Raw genomic sequence first — 25,002 nt, 5'->3', positions numbered from 1 at the left:
ACAACAGTTGTATCAGTAATACCACGGCTAATCTTCAGAAACAAAATCCACACGTAGAACAAAGATTAAAAAAAAATCTCCCTGCATTTGAATTGCTGGCAGTGTGCATTCACAACTAAGAACAGCTTGTTGAAGATTTTTAAGAAATTTGGATACTGACTGCACATACTGTTTCTATATACTGTTCTAATCATTAAAAACATATGCAGATACCAGACCTAAAACACATTTTTTCCTTCCTGCTCGTTGTTCATCGGGCCTTCAGAGTGGTATGTACAGCTTGCTGTAAAGTTACAATACTTGATTTGAAAGAATGTATATAAATTTTACTTAAGTCTGTGTAATTAAAAGTTAACAATCTTGCAGGATTTGCAGTTTCATGCATTCATACTTTGGGAACTGGTCTCCAATAAAAGCTTAGCGTATGACTCCAAGTAAGCGTAAGTCTGCTGCACATGAGGGAACAGATGTTATTTACCGAGGCTGCAGCAACCCTGACAAATAAGTGGAAAAAATAAAACAACTATCTAAGGGAGCAAGAAGCTATAATCAGAATATCTAATGCAGCGAACGACCTATGGAATTCAGAACAACTTCTATTACTGGTGGAAGATACAATAGGGATAGAAGGGAAGAAGGCAAAGAGGACAGGTCAAACCGAATGTAGCTGTAGGCTCAAAGTATCACACCACTACTATATTTATTTTGATCTTTAGATTATTAAACTTGGACTAGAATCAGGGAAACCATTTAAATCTTTGTTTTGTTGAGAAACGTATGATTTACCCTGTTTGCTCTTCAGTAAACAAGCTTAATGGGGACAAAAAGAGCTATTAGAAAAAACTGCGTTATAAATGTAATGCCATAAAGAGTTAAGAAAAAGTGAGGGAGTTTTGTGAAGAGCTTAATACTACTTGTTCTCTCACGAGTAAGAAAGTTGAAGGAAACGATGTAAGCCTTTCTACTCTTTGCCTAGCTTTTATTAAATAGTATATACAAACTTCTTTTGTGCTTCCAATAGAGAACATTTTGCCTTGTCTCAAAAATAAACAACCCAAAACAATAGGACTAAGAGGAAAAAAAACATTAAATAGTTCCATGTTGCTTTATTTCACAAAATTTCTTCTCCCCCAAGGGCATGGATGCCATCTGGTTTCATCTTTATCAATTATGTATAGCGAATTAGAAGTCGATGTGTTTTCTCATTAAAGATCCATCCCCTTTTGGCCACAGGTAGATGCTGGGGGAAGTACTCCAACAAACCTTGCAGAGGCAGGTGCTATAGGCTCTTTTTTTTCTCTACCCATCTGCTGAGGGTTTGCTGCCTCCACAACACAGCTGACAGAAGACACTGAACTTACACTTCAACTACTCTACTGTAAAGTGCCATATTCCAGCATAAGCTGCTGATGAAGATGAACTAGAGCTAAGCCACCCCTCTTTACAGTGGAATCAAGTACAGGCACACATTCACTTCTGCTGACATAGCTGTGAGTGAAGAACAAGAAAAGCTGACTCCCCAAGCCCTTCCAGCAGTACCCGCAGTAGTTAGCCTACTAGCAGCTCCCTAAAAGTCTAACTCTGCTGACACGTACTTGGTAATTGTCAGATGTAAAGATTACGAACCCATATTAGAGCTTTTGTCATACAGTCTACATTGGGATTCCAAGCAGAAGTTTTTGCAAGCAAAGCCTCCACAGCCAAACACAACATAAAAACAGAAAACTGTCCAAAAGCTCTTTTTCATTTGAAAAGGAGAAAAAAGCAATTGTATACAACAAAAATCTACAGCATTGACTTAAACACAATGATCTTATCAGAGTACCTCTTGGCCAAATGGACCAACTGGGACAGGAAGGCCCATCGTCAAAACATTTCCAATAGAGGTAATTCTAAATGGACATGAGAAAGTAAAGTATCCCAGCACTGTGTAGTCCCATCAAAGCCTCTTCCAAGTAAGCTAAGTGGTGCAGCAGTGCTTGCACACTCTGGAAAGCAATGCCATCTTCCCATAAAAGAGCGCTGACTGGGTAGTGTGAGATGTTACATGTGCAGGGAGGAAGAGTTTTGCTGAAGTCTAGTTAGTATCTGCTTAACATGAATAGTCAAGCACGTGTGGAGCATTGCAGGAGTGCATTTGGTTTTTCTGTTATGTTTTTTTTTTTTAATTAAACCATGCAACACATGGAAGGTAGGGGCAAATATTTTTTCCAGGCATCCACCACATTGCCGGCAATGAGATGTGCCACAACAGCAAGTGTTAGCTCTACACAACTGTTACCTATAGGTCAATGGCATTTTAAAATAGAAAATCTCTTACACAGTGTTATGAATAAAATTGCACTTGATTTTGTTAAAAACTCCTATCCCTGTAACTTTTCCAAATATCTCTTTTCTGACATAGTAATTTTCTTAGTTAACAGGAGCTTCTCTCTAAAAACCTTTCATTCACGTTGGACATGCAACACAGAACAGCCTAAGCCCTTACCTACCAGAAAATAGGTCTTCTGTTTCTTCAGTGCTTATTTCTATCTGTTCCCACCCTCCACCAAAAAAGGTAAAGGCAATTCACCTGCAAGTGTCAACTTTAACACTGAAATACAAACTCCTCAAGCAGACATTAGGAATTTTAGTTTCACAGATTAAATATTTGAAAAGTTACAGAAGGTGCTGGAATAGTACACATTTAAATTGCTTAAAAATCCAAACTTGCAGCAACTTTGTAATTTCAAAATTTCCAAATGGTTTATCAATGTCCTTGTGAACTTCTTCCACAGCAAGACGTCCTCGTGACAATAAAGCATCAAACTTCCAACAAGGCTGTGATCAAGTAACAAATCAGCAGGATGCACTTGCTCCACCAAGCAACTTTAAAAGAGGCGTCTCCACTTCCAACAACGAAAGCCTTATCCTTCATTCCATTTTGGACCTTTCAAAGTGTGTAATCATTCTTTCCTGCAAAATAAAAAATCCCAATTCTGTTATTTCCACCAATAGAAATATATTACTCAGAAATCAGGAGGTATGCTATACACATTCACAACAAATGAATGCTCATGTGCACTTTACCACAGGAGTCCAACTTACAGCAGATATACCTCTTCTTTTAGAATGAAAAGTTATACTCTTCCACCCACAAGCTCTTCATCCATAGAATTATAGGATATAGGTCACATCATTCACGCATGTATTATTCACACGTCCACATCACAATTTCCACTACTGTGGAAATAACTCTTCCTAACTAGCTGATGGCTTGTGCTCTTTGCTTCTGCTCCACAAACTCTTAATACAGACTCCCCTTTCAAACATTTCATTTCTTCTACATGTATTATACTGCTCTTTAAATTGACTGAAACTGTTACAGTATTTAACAGTATCTTGATGCCAAGAATATCTTTGCAACAAAAAGTTCCAAGGGTATTCATTACCCACAATGTTAATCAAAAATTTTCTCCAAGCTATACAGCTCACTTGCTTTTCCACAGCATCATATGTCTCCATAAGAATTCAACATAACAAAGAAAGGAGGAGAAACTAAGAGTGGGAAAACCAGAACTATCCCAGTATGAAAAAAAAATTTGCATAGGTACACAGTCTTCAACAGGAAGGGCTTGTAATCACGAAAACAATGGTTTCTTTCTGCTGAACTGTGTTCTTCAACATAGGTACAATGATCCCTGAAATCATGAGCATGCAAGCAGCAAATCTTCACGACTTATTTGTATTCTTAGAAGTTGTAACACAGTTATGGCCACTATCCCTCCCCTTGTATTTTACTGCTGCACTAGCAAGATCAGATGCCAGTTCTAATAAGCCAAGTCCTTCACAGCTGACTCATGACTCCTTTGGTATGTCAGAAGACTGTTTTGTACTGAAGATTGGTTTACTGACCTCATCTGAATCCAGAAGAGCTGGAAGCGCGCTGCAAGGGAAACAAAAGTTGTTAAGATGGTTAAAGCACCTACTGAGAGCATATGTTGACAACTGTTCTCGGCCTTATCTTCTACCTTAAGCTTTTTAGGGCAAAGGAGAGCAATAACGAAGATAGACCTTTCAATTAAGCACACAGAAATTACAGAAAGACATACGAAAAGAGGAAGAACCCAAGCAGTATCTTATCAATGACCTTCACAGCTTAAACATTATTTCATCACGGCTTCTAAACTTCTCATTACCTTCTGAACAATTTCAATGTTGCCATGAAATAAGTTGAACACACAGTATCTTACCAGTCTGGCTCCAACTACAAAAGGAGCATTTTGCAATGTAGAAAAAATCTTACACCACACTGAAGACATTCACAATATGGGACCCTGTTGTTGGAAAAATCCTACAAACCACACAAGTTACACTGGTACCATAGCCTTTTCAGCTACAATGACCTCCCACTTATGTACTGGGATCTCATCTCTCCACAACCCTGATCAACATACTTTCAAGAACAGAAAGTGAGCCTTCCTAGCTTATACCAGTCTTGTCCTTAAGGAATCCTACCATTCTTAAAAAAAAAAAAAAGTGCTAGACCAGGGAAAACACTTAATTTAGAAACTGCACTTTCCTCCACTTGAAGCTTGATTTCTTCTCTTCAATTGACTTCAAGCAGAAGAATTCTACTTGAATCTAGAGTCTTTGCCAAAATTCAGTGTTCAGATTTGTGAACATGAAGTGTCTGTCAACTTCTGTTTTGCTATGAAGAACTTAGACAGACACTGACCTTTTTAGGATATAAAAAATAGTATTTAAAGCAGAACAGATACGGACTGCATATACAGCTGACTATATTGCCAGAAGCGTAAGAATGACTTAGACATACCAAATAAAGTACAGAGCTAAATGAAATTCCATGGTTTACATCCAGCAAGATACCTGAATAAATTTTTAGAGCACTGAACAGAAAGAGGGGGTTCGTTTGTCCTTTGTTTTCTAGATTTATTTTCCTTATCTTTAGTGAAGTGCAAACAAATCAGTCTGTGGCTCCACAGTCAGAGAGGCTGTTCCTTAAGTCAGCATGTGTTCAAGTGGCAGGAACCGTAAGTCTGAGAGACTGCATAAAGCCAGGTGGAAGCATGCTAAAAGTCACGAGGCCAAATCCAGGCTGAACTCAGTATCTGTTCATGTAAGTGCAGCATGCAAGTTATAAGAACACAAATATATTAGAATGCCCTATGTCTGAGGAACCCACTTTTATTGTGACTACAAAAATACTCACACATCAGTCACCGAAGAAGGAACATTCTCTTCTACCCACTTCAGGTCATCCTCCTGCTACAAGTGCAGAAATTAAATGGAAAACAGAAGTCAGTTTTCCCAAAATGCTGTCAGATACAAACCTTTTTCTTCTCAGCCTACTTGACGAAAAACCTTCAAATTGATTTCTGAATTACAGAAAAAGTATTCCAACAGGAAAAAAACTAACTTGCTAACAATTTAGATTATCGATTCTGTAATACTCTAATAGCTACTAGGCAAAGCAGGCCCTCATAACATCATTTACAATAATACACACACCACCCCAATTGAATAACTGGTCAAAAAAAATCTCAAAATTACAAGGCAGTTTATTTAAAATATGGTTCAGCCTCCCTGTAAGCCTGACAAACTTGTTAAAACATATTATTCATTATCAGACTACAGTATTTCGAAGTTTTATCTATATTGCATTGTGCAAGCATTCCTGAAGAACAGACTGCATTCTAAAGTCTCCATTGGCATTAACAGGAAGTTACATGAAAAGCCTTTACAGAACTTCTGAAAAGCAAGTAAACACACATGATACTTGGACTCACTCCCACTCTAGAGCAAACCAGGAAACTCATTTATAGGTTGAAAACTTTGCATATTGTGAGCTACTACTGGGGGCAGCCAAAAGGGTTATGTTCCTCTGGGTGGTAAGGACATACTTACAGCTTTGTTTGCTTTCACATTCCCATTTGGTTCTTGCTTTGTACTTCTCATTTTCATTCCTTCTGTACACAAAAGGAGGAAAAAAAAAGACTATGGTAACTAAACTCTAATTGCTCAGAGACTGTAAATGAAAGTGTTGAGTGCTCATCTAATCCAAAGATTAAGAATAACAAGTTACTGATTAAGACAATACTTTTTCCCCATTTGAAAGGCTTGTGATACTTTATGAGAGGTGGAATACTTACTTGTCCTGAATTTTGCAATTTTACCTAGAAAATATCAATTTATACTCCTTTTCTCTAGACTAGACATAAAAAGCATAAAGCTCAAAGACACGGCTGCTCAGAGAGGCTGTGTCATCTTCCTCCTTGGAAATACTTCAACAGCCATCTGGACATCGATGGTCCTGGGCAAGCTGCTCCAGGTGACTATCTCCAGAGGTACTTTCCAACCTCAGCCATTCTGTGATATATGCAACTCCCCAAATTTATTTCAGCTCCTGACTGCTGATCAGCCTTGTTTAAGAGCTGAGAAGCAACACACATCTCCCAGCCTGGCAGACAGCCAATACAGCTGATTTAATACAGCTGATTTGGCAAACACATTTAGGAGATAACACACACTTTCTCAGCTCCTAAGTAAATCAAACAGCACTGATATATCCCAGCAGAACTAATTTCAGGACAGACAGCAGCAGTGAGTATATATCACCCTACCCTTTTTAAGAAATGGCTTTGTTTCAAGGACAACAGATGTAGTAGGGAGATGGGAGGCAGAGAAGGTTATTATAGTAGGAGGAGATGAATGGACAGAAAGGTGCCACCTTGTGTTATAAAGCAGGACTGCTTCAAGGCCCATCAGTATGTTTACACTGGACATTTGTGCAGAATTCAGAGAACATGTAATATATATATATATGGTTCTTTAAATTTTAAGAAGAGGAAGTGCATGAGCCCACTGTCTAGCAAAAGTATGAGACCTTTGTCATCGTAACTGGATCCAAACATATGGCTTTTTTTTTTGAAGTAGATATAGTAAAACAACCGTAACAGCAGCATCTTCAGTGTCATCTGAAAACCCCAGGATTAAACATGTAATATAAATGTTAAACAAAGCCAATATTCCTCTGCAACTGCATAAATAATTGCAACAGGCAAGCATGTACTCCACGTTTACAGCAGTAATGAACTTTATATTGAAATAAAGAACACCTCCCCAGGTTTCTCCAACACAAAACATGTGGAAAGAAATTTTGCTCTTACCAAAGCTTTCCTTCAACATTGGCTCTTTCTGCTCATCATCATCTTCTTCTTCAGACAGCGGTGAGAAAGCAAACCTTTAGGAGGGAAGGAAAGCTATCTTAGAAGAACACATTTTACCATCTAAGAGAGTCATTACCCTGACATTCACATCACTTAATTATTCTGTGTAGCATATTGTTTTGAAGACCTATGCTCAGCTACATACGAGTTCAAGCAACTTCTTTTCAACTAAGGTCACCACCAAGTACAGATTCAATTTTATCTATGAGACTTCTTCCATCTACTTTTCTCAGGCCCTACATATACTGCTTGGTATCCTATGCACCGATGTACTGCAACTAAAGTCATCCCTGAGGACTACTTTGGATAAACAAGGATTGCAGCAAAAAACACATTTTTTCAAACAGTTTAGAAAATCTGAACCTTTGGTTGTTAGCAGATGGTCTCCACAGAATCATGATGACAAAAAGGATCATTGAAAACAATAAGCGCCAGATGGCATCATCCACCCACAGCTCCTGCCAGTCCTGTCAAGGAAAACGGCAACACAAACAGAAAAAGTTGAAAAGAGTTTCCACATCCTCTTTCCATCTTTCCAAGGACGAATTATAGACATCTGACAAAGAGGCTTGCTTCCTTTAACCATATTTTACCATACGGTATACTACTCTAGACATAATCCACAGAAAAATCTGTTCGAGAATCCCCAATCTCACCTCTTACACTGCCAAATTTAAACTTACGAAGAGGCACCAACTACAGAAAGTATTCAGTATAAGCTCACCGACTGACAGTCCACCAGCCTGAACTTCATGGTGGTCCAAATGATAAATACAATGGATGCTGCAAGATGAAAAACAAACAAGCTACTTAGTACTACTACAAAGTACATTAGTGTTTGTATACTACTAACAGGATTGTGTTTCCCAAACAAAGGGTGAAGACTTCAATAGTGAAATTCTTGGAAACTAATTAATTAGGTTTGGAAAACATGAGATTGCCTTATTGCACTGACCGTATCAAGATGTTTAGGCACAGCCCAGAGTATTTTTTACTGGTTTGACAAACCAGAGACACAAGGCGTAAGTCAAACAGGAAGTACTTTAACGAAAATCCTCACCCCTATTTACTGTTCTTATATTCCTTTCATCTACTTTTCAAACCATGGTTTCATTATTGGTTGACAAACAAAAGCTATCTTGAAATAACTGAACATTTGATATTCCTGAATGTCTAGGCATTCAGATCTTGACACATAAGAGTCTCAGTGCACAAACTAAGCTCTCACCACAGTTTTAAAAGGCAAGACTTCCCTCCACTGGAGAATTCTACGATGATTAAGAACCAAATGCTGCAAGGAATTCAATCAGAGCTTTCAATTAAATGAATGCTGCTGCTTTTTTGTTTAAAGTTTAAAAAAAAAGATAAAATACAGTGGTTAGAAGCTTTCTGCCCATCATATAGATGGCACTACCAAATAGATGAGAGAAGCAAAGCAGCACTGAGATTTATTCTTGGAGTTCAGTTTATCACTCCTGTCAAGAGACTCTGAATCTCTATTAGTCTCTCAGAAAACAGGCAGGACATTATGTTACAACATGAAGAATAAAGTTTTTCCAAGAGTCACCCTGGTCTTCACCTAAGGAGGAAGAACCACCAAAAATGATCTCAGTAAAGCACAGCCTGGAGACACCTTAAAGTTCCATTACACAGTGATACTGTGATTTTGGTACAAACTACCACTGGGATGTTAACAACACAGGATAAAACTGCCAGGTGCAAAAGATTATTAAGAGGAACAAAAGCACTCCATTACAAGAGCTCCACAGAAGTACCAATCTAATCAATTTCCTGACTAATAATCAACTACCTCTGAAGTATCAATGTAACACTTGACAGAGACCCACAATTAGAAATGGCTCAAGTGTTATTTCTAACATTTTCATTGCATTTACAGAAAAGTCACTAAACTGAAAAATCTGCTTTAGTGAGCAAATCAAGCTATATAAGTAAATAGCAAGCGCTCTTACATGATTCTTGTAATTTTCTGCTTACCTGCTACTGCCATGATGAGTGTGTTGGTGAAGTGCCGATACAAAGAGAGTTTCACAACATTCCTTCGAAGTTTTAGCAGTTTCATTGTTTGAGTCAAGCTGATGAATATGTATGAAAAGTCAAGGAAAGCCTCTGAGGGAAAAAGCTGCCCACAGACTTAGGAGAACATTGGTCTTAGGAACAACAGCCCCCCCCACCCATTAACACAGCCCTCTAAAATATAGACCAGACTCACAGTAGAAGAGGTCATCCTGTGGCAGTGATGTCAAACAGATGGATCTAACCCTTTCGTGCAATTTAGTTATTTAAACCTAAAATTTTTGTCACACCAATATGCTATCCAAACAGCTACTTTGGACTACAGTCCATTCCTCCACAAGAGGCGTCAGATGTACTTTTGATAAATGAAAAAAAAAATCAAGGCAACAAAACAAGTTCTTAGGGGAAGGCATGGTGGTAAGAGAAACATGGGGCTGTCATAACTGGGCAGCAAGCTATTCGTGTTTTAAATAGTTCTGCAATTGACTTTAGCTAAAAACACTATGAGGAGGTTTTGCTATGCGTTGCTTTGAGGTCAGCATTTTTATAGCAGTTACTCAAATTACAATTACGGGTGCTTGGATGCAATAAATCAAGACAATGAAAAGTTAACTCCACCCCATGTTGTCACCTAACTACTTCAAGATTTATGCTGAAAATTTACCTGAAAGTTACAAGAATTTCAGGTTTGGTGTTGTTAAGAAGCCTTTTGTCAAAAACAAGCAGTCTTCTCCTAAGGTTATTACTGTTGTACTGTTAAAGTGTCACATTAGAACAAATTAATTTGATTCTTTAATACACAGAGACTGATAATTGACTTAACTAGTTTATGTTTAGGTAGCCAGTAGATGTGTTAGAACAGCTCTCGGTTTCCTTTGCAGTGGCTGAAGCAAAGGCTTACCTGAACACTCAGTTACGGAGTTCCTATTAACTTTACTAGAAGGAACATATGCTTGAAGCTCATTTAAAAAAGAAAAAAAAAGTTCAGCCAAAACAACTCCCCGAAAAATAAATTGGAAAGAAAACACACCACACCAAGTAAAATAGTGAAGGATATCCACCAGCACAGGGCAGTATCTAGGAAAGCCAGGGGAATAAAAGCCAAGGAGGCAAGATCATTCTGGGCCTGGAGACAAAGAAAGAGCCAGTAAGAACAAACCGAAAAGGAAACAAGGCATAGAAGAAACGAGGAGGAGTGTCAGACTATTTTATAAGAAACCACAAATAGTGCACGACAATGCTTCCGAGTTTCACTACAGAAATAGAGGATTTGAAACAAGTGTTCAACCCAATGCACAGAGGGGTTTAAAAAGAACAAAAGCAGACTATAGCACAGTCAGTTCCAAATTCTCCACCAACAAGGCAAGAACTAGTTTCCAGATTAAGTTAATTTAGCACTGTTAAAAAGAGATGATTGTTGTGATACGGTCTGGCCACTTCTGTTACAGAAAATCAGCTTGTTAGAAATGTAGTAATGAACTCTTCTACACCATCCATAGAAGAACTACATGCTCCACCAGTATCCATGGGTTTCACTGAAAGTGGCAGAAATTGCCTTTCTGTATCCATCAAAAACTAATAAAGTTCCAAATGACAAAATCAAACCACTTTTCACTGCTTTTAAAGTGTCAGACATAAATAATTCTGTAAATTTTTAACATTCTGGAGTTTATGAAAGGATATCCACAAAACAATACAGGCATCAATCAAGGACAGGGCCAAGTTTGCTATCAGAGCCACAGTGTCATAGAAAAACTGAAAAAGTACCAAATATACGACATGTTAAATACCTTGTCCCAAGATATCAAAAAAAACAACAGAAATTCACACCCTGAGATGCACTTCCAGATTCAAACATGTATCAGCACCACTCACGTGCGCTTCCCCAGGTCCAGCCTCAAAAACGAAAGTTTTTTTGTTTGGTTGTTGGAGTTCTTTTGTTGTGTGGTTTGTTTTGGGTTGTGTGTTTTTGTTTGTTTTAATATAAAAAAAACTCATGGCCGAGTGAATTAAGCTGTACATTTAGGTCTGGATCTAACTCCATACCCCAAGATCCCTACCTAAACTGAATGAAACCTGGCTAATCACAAAGTTCTGAAAATAATTTCAAAATTCACAAAATTATATGCTGATGCATAGAAAAGATAATCTTAAAACTGGTAATCCCACTAATCCTCATCTACAGTCTGAGTTTAACCACTTCACTCTCTGTTCCCTTCTTTCAGCATAGCCCTGGGACTCTTCATTGGTATATAAGACAGTAGCATGTGTAGCATACGAAAAAAATAAAGCAGTAGTTACTGACCCCTGTGACTCTAAGAACACCTTCCATGCCAGAAAATAACAGATAAAGGGCTCCAGCCATAACTACTTTATGAAGAGTAACTCCAAGACGAGGCCTGTAGGAAAACAAAGAAGTTTTTATATAAAGTGTGGAAGAAGAGCAAAGTCATATCAGCTTGAGTCTAGTGTAAGGCAAGATGCACATAAGACAATACTAGTAACTCAATTTTATTACGGTGCTATAAGCTTATGACATGGCTAAGGAAGAAATTGGTAACAGTTAACCTATTTGGCTTTTTATTACCATTTCAAGAAGACCCATGCCGTATCTTCTTCCCCAGTTCCCCCAACATACCTCCACTTGCTGGAAGTTCCCAATGCCACATGAGATGTTATTTTACCGCTTGATACAAGATGAGGGCAGACAGATGAACAGCTTATCTTGTCAGCAGAACTCTCCTACAGCAGATGCTTATTACCAATTCATGACCTCCCCTATTTCTAGAAGCTCTTCCTTGCCCAAAAGGGGCATAAAAAGCTCCCACTGCAGTCAGTGAAATATCTCAGTAGTGAGACAAACCTACTCAACAGTGGTAAAGGCAAGAGGATGCAAGGAAGAGCAATTACTATATCAAACTGTATGTCTATGTTGGTCAGGACATCTAGAGCTTTACAGCACTTAGCTAGTTAGAAGTTAGGTGCTTTAGATAAGTACAGGGAGATGAATACTACCCTAAGTCGTTAAAGAACAACATTGAAAAGACTTGAATACAATACAACCACACTCCACACCTCTAACAGCATTACTCACTTGACTATTCCATATCCCAGGCTGACTATAATGACCAGAGTTCGAGCCAGTGACCGTTTCACAGCAGAAAGCAGTTCTGCCAGTATTAGTGCTCCTTGTACTACCAAAAGGAGAGAGAACGAAGCTAGGTTATTAAAAATATAACTTATGTTTTACTGAATACTGCATATGATTGTAGCATGAGAGCAGACATGATAATTTTCAGGAAGTAGGCTGTTAAAATTTAAATTTAAAGTCCTTTTATTTCCCACATCCAGAGCAAGCTTTCAGAAAACACAGGTCTCTTATTGTTAAAAAAGAACAAACAACACACACACAAAAAAAAACACAGCACACTAGTGAAAAATTAAGTCTAAAGAAAGTGAAGAGCAAGTGAACCGTAAAATGTTTATCCACAAGATCAGTCTGGATGATCTTTCAAGCAAGTATACCATGAAAACCCTCTGCACTGTGGGTGTGACTAATAAGTCAAACTTCATTATGACTTTGTTTAACTTCATTTGCATGCATCCATGCTAAAAACTCAAAAATAGTATCTCAAGGGTTTTTTTTTTCTTTTTTTTTTGAGACTGATTTGCTTAAGGTGAAGTATCAGGCTGTTGGCTGAAAAATCAGTTAATCTGCAATACTGTCATGATGAACAAGGAATTTCAAAGTCTCTCTCCAAGGCTAATACCAATTATAAAAAATGAATTACAAACTACACTTACAAAACCCTGTTTTAAACCTCAAGCATTACAGTGAATACTTTCAAGAATCTAGCATTCTATATTCCTCAGATACTACATTCAGAAGTCAGAGACAGTCACAGCATTTTAATTTTAGAAGCGCACACGTGGTCAAGAGATCATAAAAAGCATCATATATTAAAAAAGAGTGAAGGAACTCTGTTCCCTGTTCTTTGTTTTGAAGCAATCCTCAAGTAATCACATACTTACAATGCATTTGTCACCCCAATTCAGTATATGTTAGTGTAAGGCTTTAGGGCTATACTCAATGAGATTGCAAGCTGCAGTTTTTACCTACCGGATTCCCCCGTGTAGCGGATATTCTGGAACTCTGCATAGAAGACTGCTTTCTCAAGCATGCCCAGGAAGATAACCGCACCAATCCAGAACTGGATCCTCAGGAGATCCCGCCAGTAACACGCTGACCACGCAAGCCATAGAACCCCGAAGAATACGTACACAATACACATCACCATGAAAAACTATTACATAAAGAGAAGAAAAAAAAATAGGACCCTTAGACCGAAAAAGAGAAATACAGATGTAAGATAACTCTTTCTCCCTATGAATATCACCTGTTAAAGGTTTGAAACACATTGCTTCATTTGTCTTCTCTAGATTCTATTACAGTGACAATCTAGTTTCTTACTGACAACAAAGATGCAGAGAAACTGAATTTCTGAAAAGTTTCTCTTGAACAGCCATCTGCCAATCTATTCACAGGCAATGTTTAAACATGGTATCACATGCTACTCGCTTCAAAAAAAAAAAAACTCAGATAAGAGTTTTGTCAAGAGATCAAGTACCAAAAACCCTGCCCTTTCTCATACATTATTCTTTATATTACTAACTTCCTTGTACACTTACAATACTCTACAAATGAACTTATAAGTCCCCTTTACACACCATTCCACAGACCAGAGATAAACAACTGATGGCTGTAATTCCTCTGTGCAAATAATTCGACAGCTCTCAAAAGCTAATTTTTAGCCAACTCAGTTTTTGACCAAGCTTTCCTTGGTCAGTCAAAAATCTGGAACTGAAAAAAGAAAGCCCCAAACCCATTTCAACGTTATCATCTTGTGATTTTTCCAGTCTAGCATTATCTGCTTCAGATGAACTTTCATAGTTTATCTCCTATGCTGAACAATCAGCTTGACAACGCTACTCAGTGCTGAGTTTTGTAAATCACAGCAGCATACCAGGGCAAGTTAAGTTATCAGAAAGCGCAATAAAATTGAAAAAGAAGAGGGATAAGAAGGAGAGAAAGATATGAAATGAATAGCAGGAACTACTTAGCCGAAGTATAGGACAGTGATAATCAACGACTCTCCTCTTGTAGAGGGTAGTCTTTTGTTTGTTTGTTTTTGTTGGTTGGTTGTTTTAAATCAAGCAAGCACTAAAGTTGGCTGCAAGATCCTCTGAAACCTTCACAAACTGAAAACATCTCCCTTCAGAGAACAGCTTAATAATCCTTAATGCATTTTCATGCCAGAGTGATCCATGCAGTTCACGTTAGGGATCTAGACATGTCAGTTCACATTCAGACATTCTGTTACAGAAATATGTAGACAGAAACCTTTTTCTAGACTTGACACATGGGAATATTCATACCAGTGAATTATTTGGCAATAAAACTGCTGAAGCTTTCATTTCTGCAGTGAGTAAAACATCTCGTTCAAAAATGCAATGAGGCTCTCCTCTTTAAAGGCTACTCTTGCCAATACAATCAGCCTACAGTTCTTACTTGTTACTGATCCCCAGCTAAAGTCTGACTACGCTAGATAAGTTCTTTCATTTTCTTAGCCTCCTCTAAAGAAGCAATTAATGATCAAGTCAACAATCCCTCTGAAGGGGAATTAGGTCTTCGTAGTTCAATTATGCTTTCATTGTCAGGCAGTATTGAGGACTTTCTCATGGCATGGAAGACGGCTGGTGGAGGAGAGAGATGAGGCTACAGAAGAATAAAGCAATGACAAAGGAAGGGGTAGCTGTAAGCAAAAACATAAAAGAACAACTTTTCTAAGATATGAGCTAAGGAGAAAAACAAACATCAGTAAGACTGCTCAGTTTAGAGTTAATGGTACCGCTACCTTCCGGAACGACAAATTGATAGGCATCGAGTCCAATACCTGCAATTTGCATCTGTTTTCTCTATCCTATACGCAATACAAAAAACTCTCTGCTAAAATTAGTTATTCTAAGCTACAGGCTGAAGCATGAAGTATCCTGAAGTATGGAAGGAGAGTATTTGAGATTTACATCCACTGACAGCTTTATAGGTCAAAGAAAAGCTGTTTTACTTACAATCATCAGAGGATAGTCTGCAAGTGATAGATACTCATATGGCCCCTTCAGTTCTACTGTCACTGTCAAAAGACAATACAATAACCAATTCAAACAAGAAGCAAAAACAGGAAGCCAGGATAAAGTACTTAAATGATTTTTACTCAAGCATAAAGAAATTCCAAATCTTCACATGGAGCAAGCTTTTAAATTTAAGTTAACTTTCTTTAATTAAAGTGCAAGATTCAGAACACACTCAGTTAATTAGATTATATTAAAGCCATTTAATATGCACCATTACCGAGTAACTTATGGTAGCACTTAAAGTGAAAGTACTTTGTGCTGGAGATTTCTGCATAACAGTGAAGTTATAAAACGCACAAGTTCAAACTTTTTATAAGAATTTTAAAACTTCTCTAAAATTTGGATATGTTACCAATACAGTTAAATATACTATAATAAAGATCATTGTTGTCACTTCGAAATTATATATTCTAAACTATTTAAGCTCTTTAATATAAGTCACTGTGTTGGTCTGGACATCTTTTAAATACCAAACCTCAAAATTGAACTACTCAGGATTCTTCCTTACTTCCATCATTACACTAACAGACTAACAGCCTTAGAATCTTCAAAACACTAGCAATTTTCTAAAGATGAGAATAGTTGTGGTAGGTACTATTTACAGCTACGTAAAGTAAAAGATACTGTCTTATAAAAAAGAACTGAATAGTATATGCTAAGAAGTACCTTAGAATACAGGCAGAATGGTATACATTGAAAACTGCAATATCTATTTTTAACTTACTATAGAAATAGCTATCTTACTTGTGAAGAGCTTCTCTTTGACATTTGAGGAAGGTGTTGTTTTCTCCGTTCTTTTAACTTTAGTAGTAGAATCTTTTGTAGATGTAACTCCAATTTGTACAATAAATATATATGGCCCATCTCGCCAAGTTTTAATAACAGCATTCATTGCCTGAAAATAAAATGTCTATATGTAGATAGCACAGCAAAAAAGGAACAAACAAAGATGACAAAAGCATGCTCTCCATAAGTGAGTGATATTTTCCATGTAAAAATAGTAAATTCAACTCTTCCCAGGCCTAAAACTTCTTAATAAATAATTTATATGCAATTTCTGAATGTACTTGTGAGACATAATACCGTAAAAAGTCAGTCTGACACAATATTTTAAAAGATAGTCTAGATTTTAATCCAAAAGAATCATGAAAAGGCAAGAGGTGATCAGGGCTTATTTACCAATTGAATACTGCCTTATTGCAAGAGTCATTTCAAAGGTACTGTAATAGGGTCAAATAATTCAGCAAAGCGTCCGAGTCCTTGTTTTCAGTCTAGGAATATTAGGACTGTCAGAGATAATTACTTGCCAAACACTTATTTGGATGAAGCAACAGGACAACTACACACAACTTGGTTTTCTGCTGAAGACTGAATTTTCTAGTGTAAGATAAAAGAGGTAGTTGAAGAGAAGTAAAAAAAATTCCATATTAGTCATTTCCTGTGGAAACTACTACTGCATCTGCAACAGCTCTCATACCTGTAAGATTCAAATCCTGCTAGTAAAGTAAGAATGAGAAAGCTTGCCCAGACTAAATATTTGCACCATAAAACAAATACAAATTCAGGGATTTCTTTTGAGCTCCAGTACCCCAAACCATTAGTTCCACAATTGAGGAAGATCCACCCACCTCAAAAACTGCCATAATATCAGAAGTTAAGGTTAAAATTAAGACTACCTAGACATACATTGTTTACACGACCTTTGTAGAATTAGCACAAGACTTTTCATAATGGCCTCTCCAAGAGAATGTCAGTATTAAAACCATGCATTTCTACTATAAATCTTCCTGCCTACAAGACCTAAAGCAAACAGCATTTTATGCATCAAAAAGGTTTATGCTAATATTGACTGGAATTAAAATGCTTAGTTAAAAAGTTAAGCTTTGATGAAAATATATTTTTGTACACTACTTTTGCCTTTAAAACACCTCTTGCTGCATTGATTCCTTATTACTACAGTCGCGCAAGTCTACATTTTAGCTTTAAGGTAAATGGCCCTGTTAGTACAAATGGAGTTAAGCACATTTTCTTTGTTGGCACCCAGGAAATGCAGTGTGAAGTTGATAATTGTTCCTGGCTAACTCTCGAACAGAATACATAACATAAATGCTAACAGATTTGAAACCTCAAAAGAAATCATTCAACTTGCTACGTACACTATTTTAAAAGATCAACTAGGCCAAGATGAAAACCAACGTAACCCCTAAATACTAGGGACCATTAGTGATCACTTAGATCATATCACTGATTACTTATCTTCAAGCTAATATATTTTGCGTACTTGAAATTACCTTTCTTTTTGGTAAGAATTTTATTTTTTGATTTATACCATTAGTTTGAATGGTTTGCGTTATTTCACACACACACATCCAAATAAACAAAAAAAAACACACCACACCAAACACACACAACTTCACTATCCCTGTAAACACTAGTAGTTTTTTTTAGAATAAGAAATATAAAAATAAAAAAAAAGACTGCTGGATTCTAAATTACATTTAAATTCAATATACATACAGTTTTATCTGCCACCATTGTGTGATTTGCTGCACTCTCCTTCTTATCTTTTACACCCTTAGAGAAAAAACAGAAAATGGATAAATCAGTAGGTCAAAATTCTCTTTCACGCCTACACTCATTCATTAGAAAGAAAAAAAAATACCTCTTGTTTCTCAGGTGAGAGAGGCTCTGGATGAACAAATTCTTTATAGAAAATCTGAAAGATCAAAAAAAAAAAGTACCTCATTTATAGGCATTATAGTTTAATATGGCATTACTTTACCAGAGCAGTAAACTTGAGTTTAAGGAAGGATTATCAGAAGAGCAGTACTGGAGAACTTTCATTTCTTTAAATCAAAGAACTATCCATTTGCGGAAGGAATCCTGACTACTTAGATAAATATTGTCATTTGAGAGTTGCTTCCCCCCCCCCCCCAGACAACAGGTCTCTATTTTTAGAACTAGACTCACAGACATGACAGCAGTGAAATTAATTTCATTTTCCAAATAAGAATCTGTTGACCATCTCCATCACTAGATGAAATCTATACAGAGAAAAACAAAATCTGAAGATTTCTGCCTCATTCTATAGAAAAAAAAAAAGTCCCTAGACAAGTGGGTGCTTATTAGGGATCCAGATTCTTCACATATAAAATGAGTTAGGGGCTTGCAAGAGACATCATTAAAACCCTTTTCAAGTCACGTTTAGGCAAACATTTCTCTTTAAGAAAAATGCTAGATTCAATACTTAGACAATTCCCAGTACTCATTATCCACACCCCTTTACCTAAAAGTAGGAGTAGTTCAATAAAGGGACAATTCTGTCCACTTTACCTTGAATCCTTAAGCAGACCGTAAAAGACAGAGCATTACATAGACACTGTCATTAGTATGACTGCACAGCTTCCCCTCGCGATATACAGCTTCCATGGAGGCTATGTTTGCACGTTACTTCACTATGTTATGTCACGCTTACTTTCTTGTTTCTTCCATTTGATTTGTTTCGACTACTTTTTGCACTACTTATTTTTCATTTTTAACTTACTATCAGTGTTAAGTAGCCTATTTTACAACACACTTATTTCTATTATTATAAATGATCATTATCTGAGCAAAAGTCCCAGTCCTTTAATGACCTAACTTCAGTAGGAGATTCACTCCGTAGCCAGAGACACACACTTCTCTTCTAGCAGCAGACTTCTGTAAGGCAATTCTTAGTGTTAAGTGAAATAGAAACGTAGAACACAGAACCACAAATGGAAAGAAGCGCTGGGCTTTAAAGTGCAGGGCTTTTTCTCTGACAAAAGAGAAACAGGCAAAAAGTAAGTACCTCCCAACCTTAGGAAATCCTCACATAAGCAACTAATGCACTTAACAGGAACTATCATCTTCTCTGTATTATTGTACAAGAGACCAGAGTGGAATAAGATTTCTGGGAATAAGATACCTGGGGCCTGAAGAGCTCAGAGCAATTTGGAAAGAGTAGAGACGCTGTGGCATAGTATCCTGACCAACCCGGATGTTCTTCAGATGTAGTCCCAAAATAGTACTCTGCCTGTTCTTCCTGCCAAACACAGAACAGAATTTACATTGGCATCCATTATATCAAATGTTTCATATGAGTAGGCAGCTGCAAGACCTGGGAAGTGCCAAATCTTCCCCCTGCATATACTCTTGAGCAGAATTTATTAGGATAAAAGCCATCAAGCCCACGCATGACTATTCTTCCTCCATTTTTTTTTGTTTTTATGTATGTATATATATATATGTATTATATTCATTTATATATACATATACACACACACACACACAAGATTTAAATATTAATACCCAACTGAAAAAAAAAAAAAAAAATCTCAGTACTCCTACATGGGAGGTGCAGCAGCCAGTATAAACTCAAGTCTATATGAACAAACTCCAAGTCATTCTACTAAAGGTCTCAGTACTATGCCAGGCTAGTAGTTAACAACTGTCACAGTTAATATTTTAAGTAAACAAGAAAAATGTATTACAAACAGTATAGTTGTGTTCTACCACATTTGAGAGGCATTATACAGATCGAAAGACACATTTTGTTTAAGTCAAAAATACTTATAATACGCATGCAGGAAAGTACAGAATTAAGACTAAAGCATCTTTTTTTTGTATTTGCTATAATTAATGTTCTCATCTAACAGATAAACTCACCCACTTCAGTTTAGAGTTGATGTACTTATTTCAGAATTATTCTAAAACCATAATTTGACAAATGCTTCTACCTTACTCAAAACCCAAAAAATGTCAGTAATTCCAGACAGCTGTAGGTCAGTTCTTCTCCATCACCTTCCCACTGATACAGAAATTTCTTACCTTTCAGTGGAAGAGCATCTCTTTTAGACCCACCGAACAAAGATGATGCAAGTGAGAAATATCCAATCCTCTCACCCCCAGAACTGCTAAATCATAGCCCATGTTTTTCCACACAATTCTTACCCCAAAGTTGAAGACTTCATTGTAGCAATCAGAGTATCTTAAGTACCAAGTAACATTGTAACCTTGGGAGGGATCACAGGCCTTCTCATCCCCTTCAACTAAAAAGATAGGAACATGTAAGACCACCTTTCCACGTCATTGTTCTCCTTCCATTCTGTGCCAAACTACTGTAATTAAGTTTAAATGCAAGAAGTAAAACAATAGAAAAACATTATCCTCAAATAATCCACTAGTGTTCAGTGGAAAAAAAAAAGCATATGAAAAACAGAATTTGACTGCAACATCACATTAACTCCATTAAAGAGCTGAAGATCATTTGGAATTGTTTTTTTCTTGAGACAACCAGGGATATCCCAGCAACTGCAAACACCAAACAAGACAACAGGGACTCCCAGTGATCACAATATACAACATTATTTCCCTTTCCAAGATATTTGGGGGACATAGCAGGTGTCTAAAGCTAAGAACAAGTTAATACTAAAGGTGATTTGCACAGAACTGAAATACACCAATATTTGAGTAATACTTAAACAAACTGATAACACCACCAAGACAGCAGAAGGAAAGGTAAAGTTTTGCAAGTCAACATCCACCCCCCACTCCCAAAAGACAAACAATCCATCCATAAATTAGCTCACTGTCAAAGCTGCAATGCTACCTAAAACCACAATAACGCAACTTTTGCCATTTTGATATTAGACGAATAGGCACGGAAGATGAAACACAAGATTTCACCTACTTATGAAAGATTTTGTCACGGTATTTGTTTCAGATCTCACACCAAAACTAAAGTCTGATGAAGAAAATTTGATGTCGAGAAGGTAAACTTCACACGTAAACGAAATAAGCAGTGATTATTCAGTCTTGGAAGAGCCATTTAATGATTATATTTCAGTTTCGCCACTAAACAGATGGCAAAACAAAAATCAATGAGTTGACAGTATGTTTCTAGTGCTAATAAGTTCCCACAACTTCACAGTGAAGGTTTATCTCATACTACACCCCCACAAGTTTGTTACATGTGGTGGACTTTTAATGAACATTTCCCTATTGACCCAAGAAGAGAAAAAATATCCAACTAGTTGGAAGACCCTGCCAAGGAGCAGGAACTGACTTTAAGCCGTATGACTTCAAACCAAAGGAACTGTAGCCCTATGTATAGAGCTACAAACAAGTGGATCCCCAACACCAAAGATTAAAAAAAAAAAAAAAAAGAATGCAATAAAGGCAATCACTGAAATCTAACAGTTTCCTTATGACACCTTCTGGTATACATGCAAGTAAGACATATGTTTTCCACATAGCCCTAGATACTGCATATGGCAAAACAATGAAACTAAGAGGCACCATAAACACTATAATAACGTGGGTTGATAGCAAATTCTTTGGTGACAAAGGCTGTTCTGATAAAATTGATCAAGTGAGGAATAACCCTGAACAGTGCAACAAAGAAACAGTGTTATTTTAAAAATATTTTTAATCACATTTTTACCTATTAAAAATAGATAGGATTATTGAAGCTCTATATTCAGCAAGCAGCAGCAACAACTAAAGGCAAATCAGGCCACAAACAGAGTAACGCACCAATCTAGGCAATCACCACAGAAATGTTGAGAAGAAAGCACTCTAAGAAACACAGAGAAAGCACCCATGGCATTTACTGAATTCAGCAACAAGGAAATTGAAGTTCCTTTGCCTTCAAGCAAAGCCAGCAATATTCAACTCAAATGCAGTCCTCATTTATAGATGAGAGCGGGATTTCCACCATGATCCTAGACAGGAAACCAGATATCTTCAAGAACAGCACTTGAGAAAACTATCAGATAAAAATAAATTCATTACTGATAATACTTAACAGTGGCAGTTTTCCCAGTCAAAAGCAAAAAAAGAGCATTAGATACCAACACACAATATACACCATAAAAATCAAGAAGGGGAAAGAAAAAGAGCAGGAGGAAATACAGTTGCTATTCTAAATTCATGTAAATTTTTTTTTAATCACACTGGTATGTAAAATAGAGATCTTCTCAGGTAATTTTAAAGCTTAATCCCTGTTCAAAGGCTGACAAGCAGAGCGTAGTTGAAGTCTACATCAGGAGCCTGAAGATGTAATTCTTACTGCCAGATCTGCCACAAACCTCTCTTGTAACAAACAAACTATTTTCCCCATGCCTTAATTCCTTCCTTCTCTGTTATTTCAGCTGTACTCTTCATGATTAGACTTATCACACACTACTGCAGGGACTCAAGTCTCACATGCAGTATTAGTATGCTATAAAAAAACCCTACCGAACTTCCAGATGCCCTTTCAAAACCGCTTCCTTTTTCCCCAAGCATCAGATTTGCAGCTGTCTTGATGCAAGCTGTGAAACTCAGCATTTGAGCTACACTTGCAAAGTGGGAAAACCCTATTCCTTCAAAATTAACCACCTTAATACTAGCCTCCTATTTCAGATTCCTATGAGATTAATGGAGACACTTTAACAAGCTCCCTTTGAAACAGTCCCAAGATGGGCAGGCATCCAAAATTAAACCTGAAAATCCATATAGTAAGCATAGTAAACAGAACAGAACATGGAAATACACAATTTTATCAAGAAGCATCAGTTAATCCTACCACCTTGCCTTCTTTATAACTGAGAAAATTAATCACCGCAGTAACTACGTATTAAAGTGACAAAAGCACAGATCCCACTAAATATTTTTAGAGTGGCTTATTTCCTCATTTAACACAAATGCAGAAAGCCATTCACAGACACTGTATCTGTATAACCACCCAATTCACATCAGGAGAGCAAGAGCTTGTCCCTCTCATCAATGGTAACAACCAGTGCAAACAACCCCTTAAAAGTGCTCACAGCACATGGTAAAGATTCTAGCCTTTCTAAATCAGTCACTTACACAAGTCACCAATGTCATCTAGTTGCCATCTCAGTGCTGTCTTCAAGTTTACAGATCATAGGCTATTTTACAGACACTCCTTTGAGCACTGACCTACACAGCCCATAGCCCTGGTCACATCAGAAAAGAGCAAAAGAACGAAAAAACATGAGGGCTGCAAAGATATTTTCTCTGTAGCTCACTCGTATACACTGTGATCAGGAAGAGAGAACAGCTCTCAGAAGACCCGTCATAATGTCCAATGTCACTTTATAACTGCCAGAGGTGCCCACCTAAAAAAAAGGATCAGGGCCTCAAAAGCACTGGCTTCAGTCACCCAGTCAGGGCCAAGACTTCCCACAGGGACAATGTAGCACGCCTTCCTGCAGGGCTCAGCACATCCCACGCCTCGCTACCCTGAACCTGAAATGTAATGGTACTCCCATCGCCCATCTCACCCTTTCCACACACAGACCAAACACAACAATCCGCTTCCGCTGCAGCCAAAAGATACCACAGCTGGGAAGCTCCAAGGCTGTTATTGAACCCAACCGTATCAGACCTGTGGCTTTGATCCAATGCTAGGAGGTGAGCTGTCACTGCAACAAGTGTCGTTAAACACTTCACAGTCTTTTAAGTCCCAAATGCAAAGTAAGGACCCTGTCTAACAGCAAAATGAGCAGGATAATCCCCTGGGAGCACTTACATCTCAGGAAAATGGTGGTGTTGCTGAAGAGAATCTTCCCAAAGTTAAAAAACTTCTTCCCCTGGAAAAGCAAAAGGAGGAAAAGACATTAGTGGGCTTAATGTCACCCAACTTAAATGTCATTTTCCCTCAGAGTTTTAACCTAATGCAAAAATGAAAGTGAATACCAATTAGGAGCCAGCTTTACTGGATTTTCCGGTCATGCTTCATCACCCCTTCAATCTGCTTTTAAAGAGAGCTTGACAAGCTTTTCTTTTCTTTTTTTTTTTTTTGGTTCTGCAAAACCGAATTAGTTTACCACCACTTATTAAAACGATTTGCATTTCCTTGCTGATAAGGTCTAGACTTTATCCAAGCGAGCAAACTTTCCTCCTTAAGAAACAACCGGAGCGTTCATCCCAGTCCTCTCAGCTCCTTCCCGAAGCTCAAGAGTCTCACAGAAAACACGCACTACTCCCTCCCACAGCGCGATAAACACGAGATAAAAGAGCTTCTCCCCGCACTTTCCAACAGGCACGGCAGCAGAGAGGCGCTGGAAGCCTCCCCGGCGGCCGCAGCCCCGTCAGCGCAGCCCCTCGGGGGCGCGGGGCCCCGATGTCCCGGGGCCAGCCCCCGGCACAGCCGAGCGGCGGGGGCTCCCCCTCGGGCTCCCGCCGCGGCCCCCTCTCCCCCTGCGGCCGAAGGCAGGCAAGGGGCCCAGCACCAGCCCCGGAGCTCCGAGCCGGAGCCGCAAGGCTACGGGCAGGCCAGGCCGCGCCCCGGCCGCCCTCTGCGCACTCACCATGGGCACCGGCACCCGCCATTTGGAGAGCTGCCCGGCGCCCGCCGCGCCCGCCAGCAGCAGCAGCGCCAGCAGCCGCAGCACGGCGGCCTCAGGCCGCCGCCGCTCCCCGAACCGCGGCGCCTCCGCCGCCATCGCGCCGCACGGAACCCGTGGCCGCGCCCCTTCCGCTCCCCGCGGGGCCACCCCGCCGTCGTGGGCGAGAGGGA

General features: G+C 38.3%; 1 protein-coding gene across 2 annotated transcripts; it reads right to left on the bottom strand.

Moving 5' to 3' along the window:
- Positions 1–1,091: 1,091 nt before the first annotated feature.
- Positions 1,092–24,929, bottom strand: TMEM87A (transmembrane protein 87A). Of its 2 annotated transcripts, none has more exons than XM_048064851.2 (20): positions 24,794–24,929; positions 24,013–24,073; positions 20,427–20,524; positions 19,402–19,518; positions 18,118–18,171; positions 17,973–18,029; positions 16,200–16,350; positions 15,393–15,454; positions 13,384–13,567; positions 12,358–12,457; positions 11,569–11,662; positions 10,947–11,018; positions 9,225–9,333; positions 7,954–8,012; positions 7,593–7,696; positions 7,170–7,243; positions 5,908–5,969; positions 5,213–5,268; positions 3,895–3,925; positions 1,092–2,955 (listed from the first exon to the last, which is right to left on the bottom strand). In XM_048064851.2, exons 1-20 carry the CDS (start codon positions 24,926–24,928, stop codon positions 2,914–2,916), a joined length of 1,722 nt encoding a protein of 573 aa, XP_047920808.1. In that variant the 5' UTR covers position 24,929; the 3' UTR covers positions 1,092–2,913. The 2 variants fall into 2 exon arrangements, with proteins under 2 accessions (XP_047920808.1, XP_047920809.1); XM_048064852.2 differs by lacking the exon at positions 10,947–11,018 and adding an exon at positions 10,321–10,389.
- Between the last annotated feature and the right edge of the window lie 73 nt (positions 24,930–25,002).

This window comes from Anser cygnoides, chromosome 5 (genome assembly GCF_040182565.1).
Source record: "Anser cygnoides isolate HZ-2024a breed goose chromosome 5, Taihu_goose_T2T_genome, whole genome shotgun sequence".
Taxonomy (NCBI): Eukaryota; Metazoa; Chordata; class Aves; order Anseriformes; family Anatidae; genus Anser; species Anser cygnoides.
Note: the sequence above shows the minus strand (reverse complement) of the source record. Positions and strands in the feature narration are given on the sequence as shown.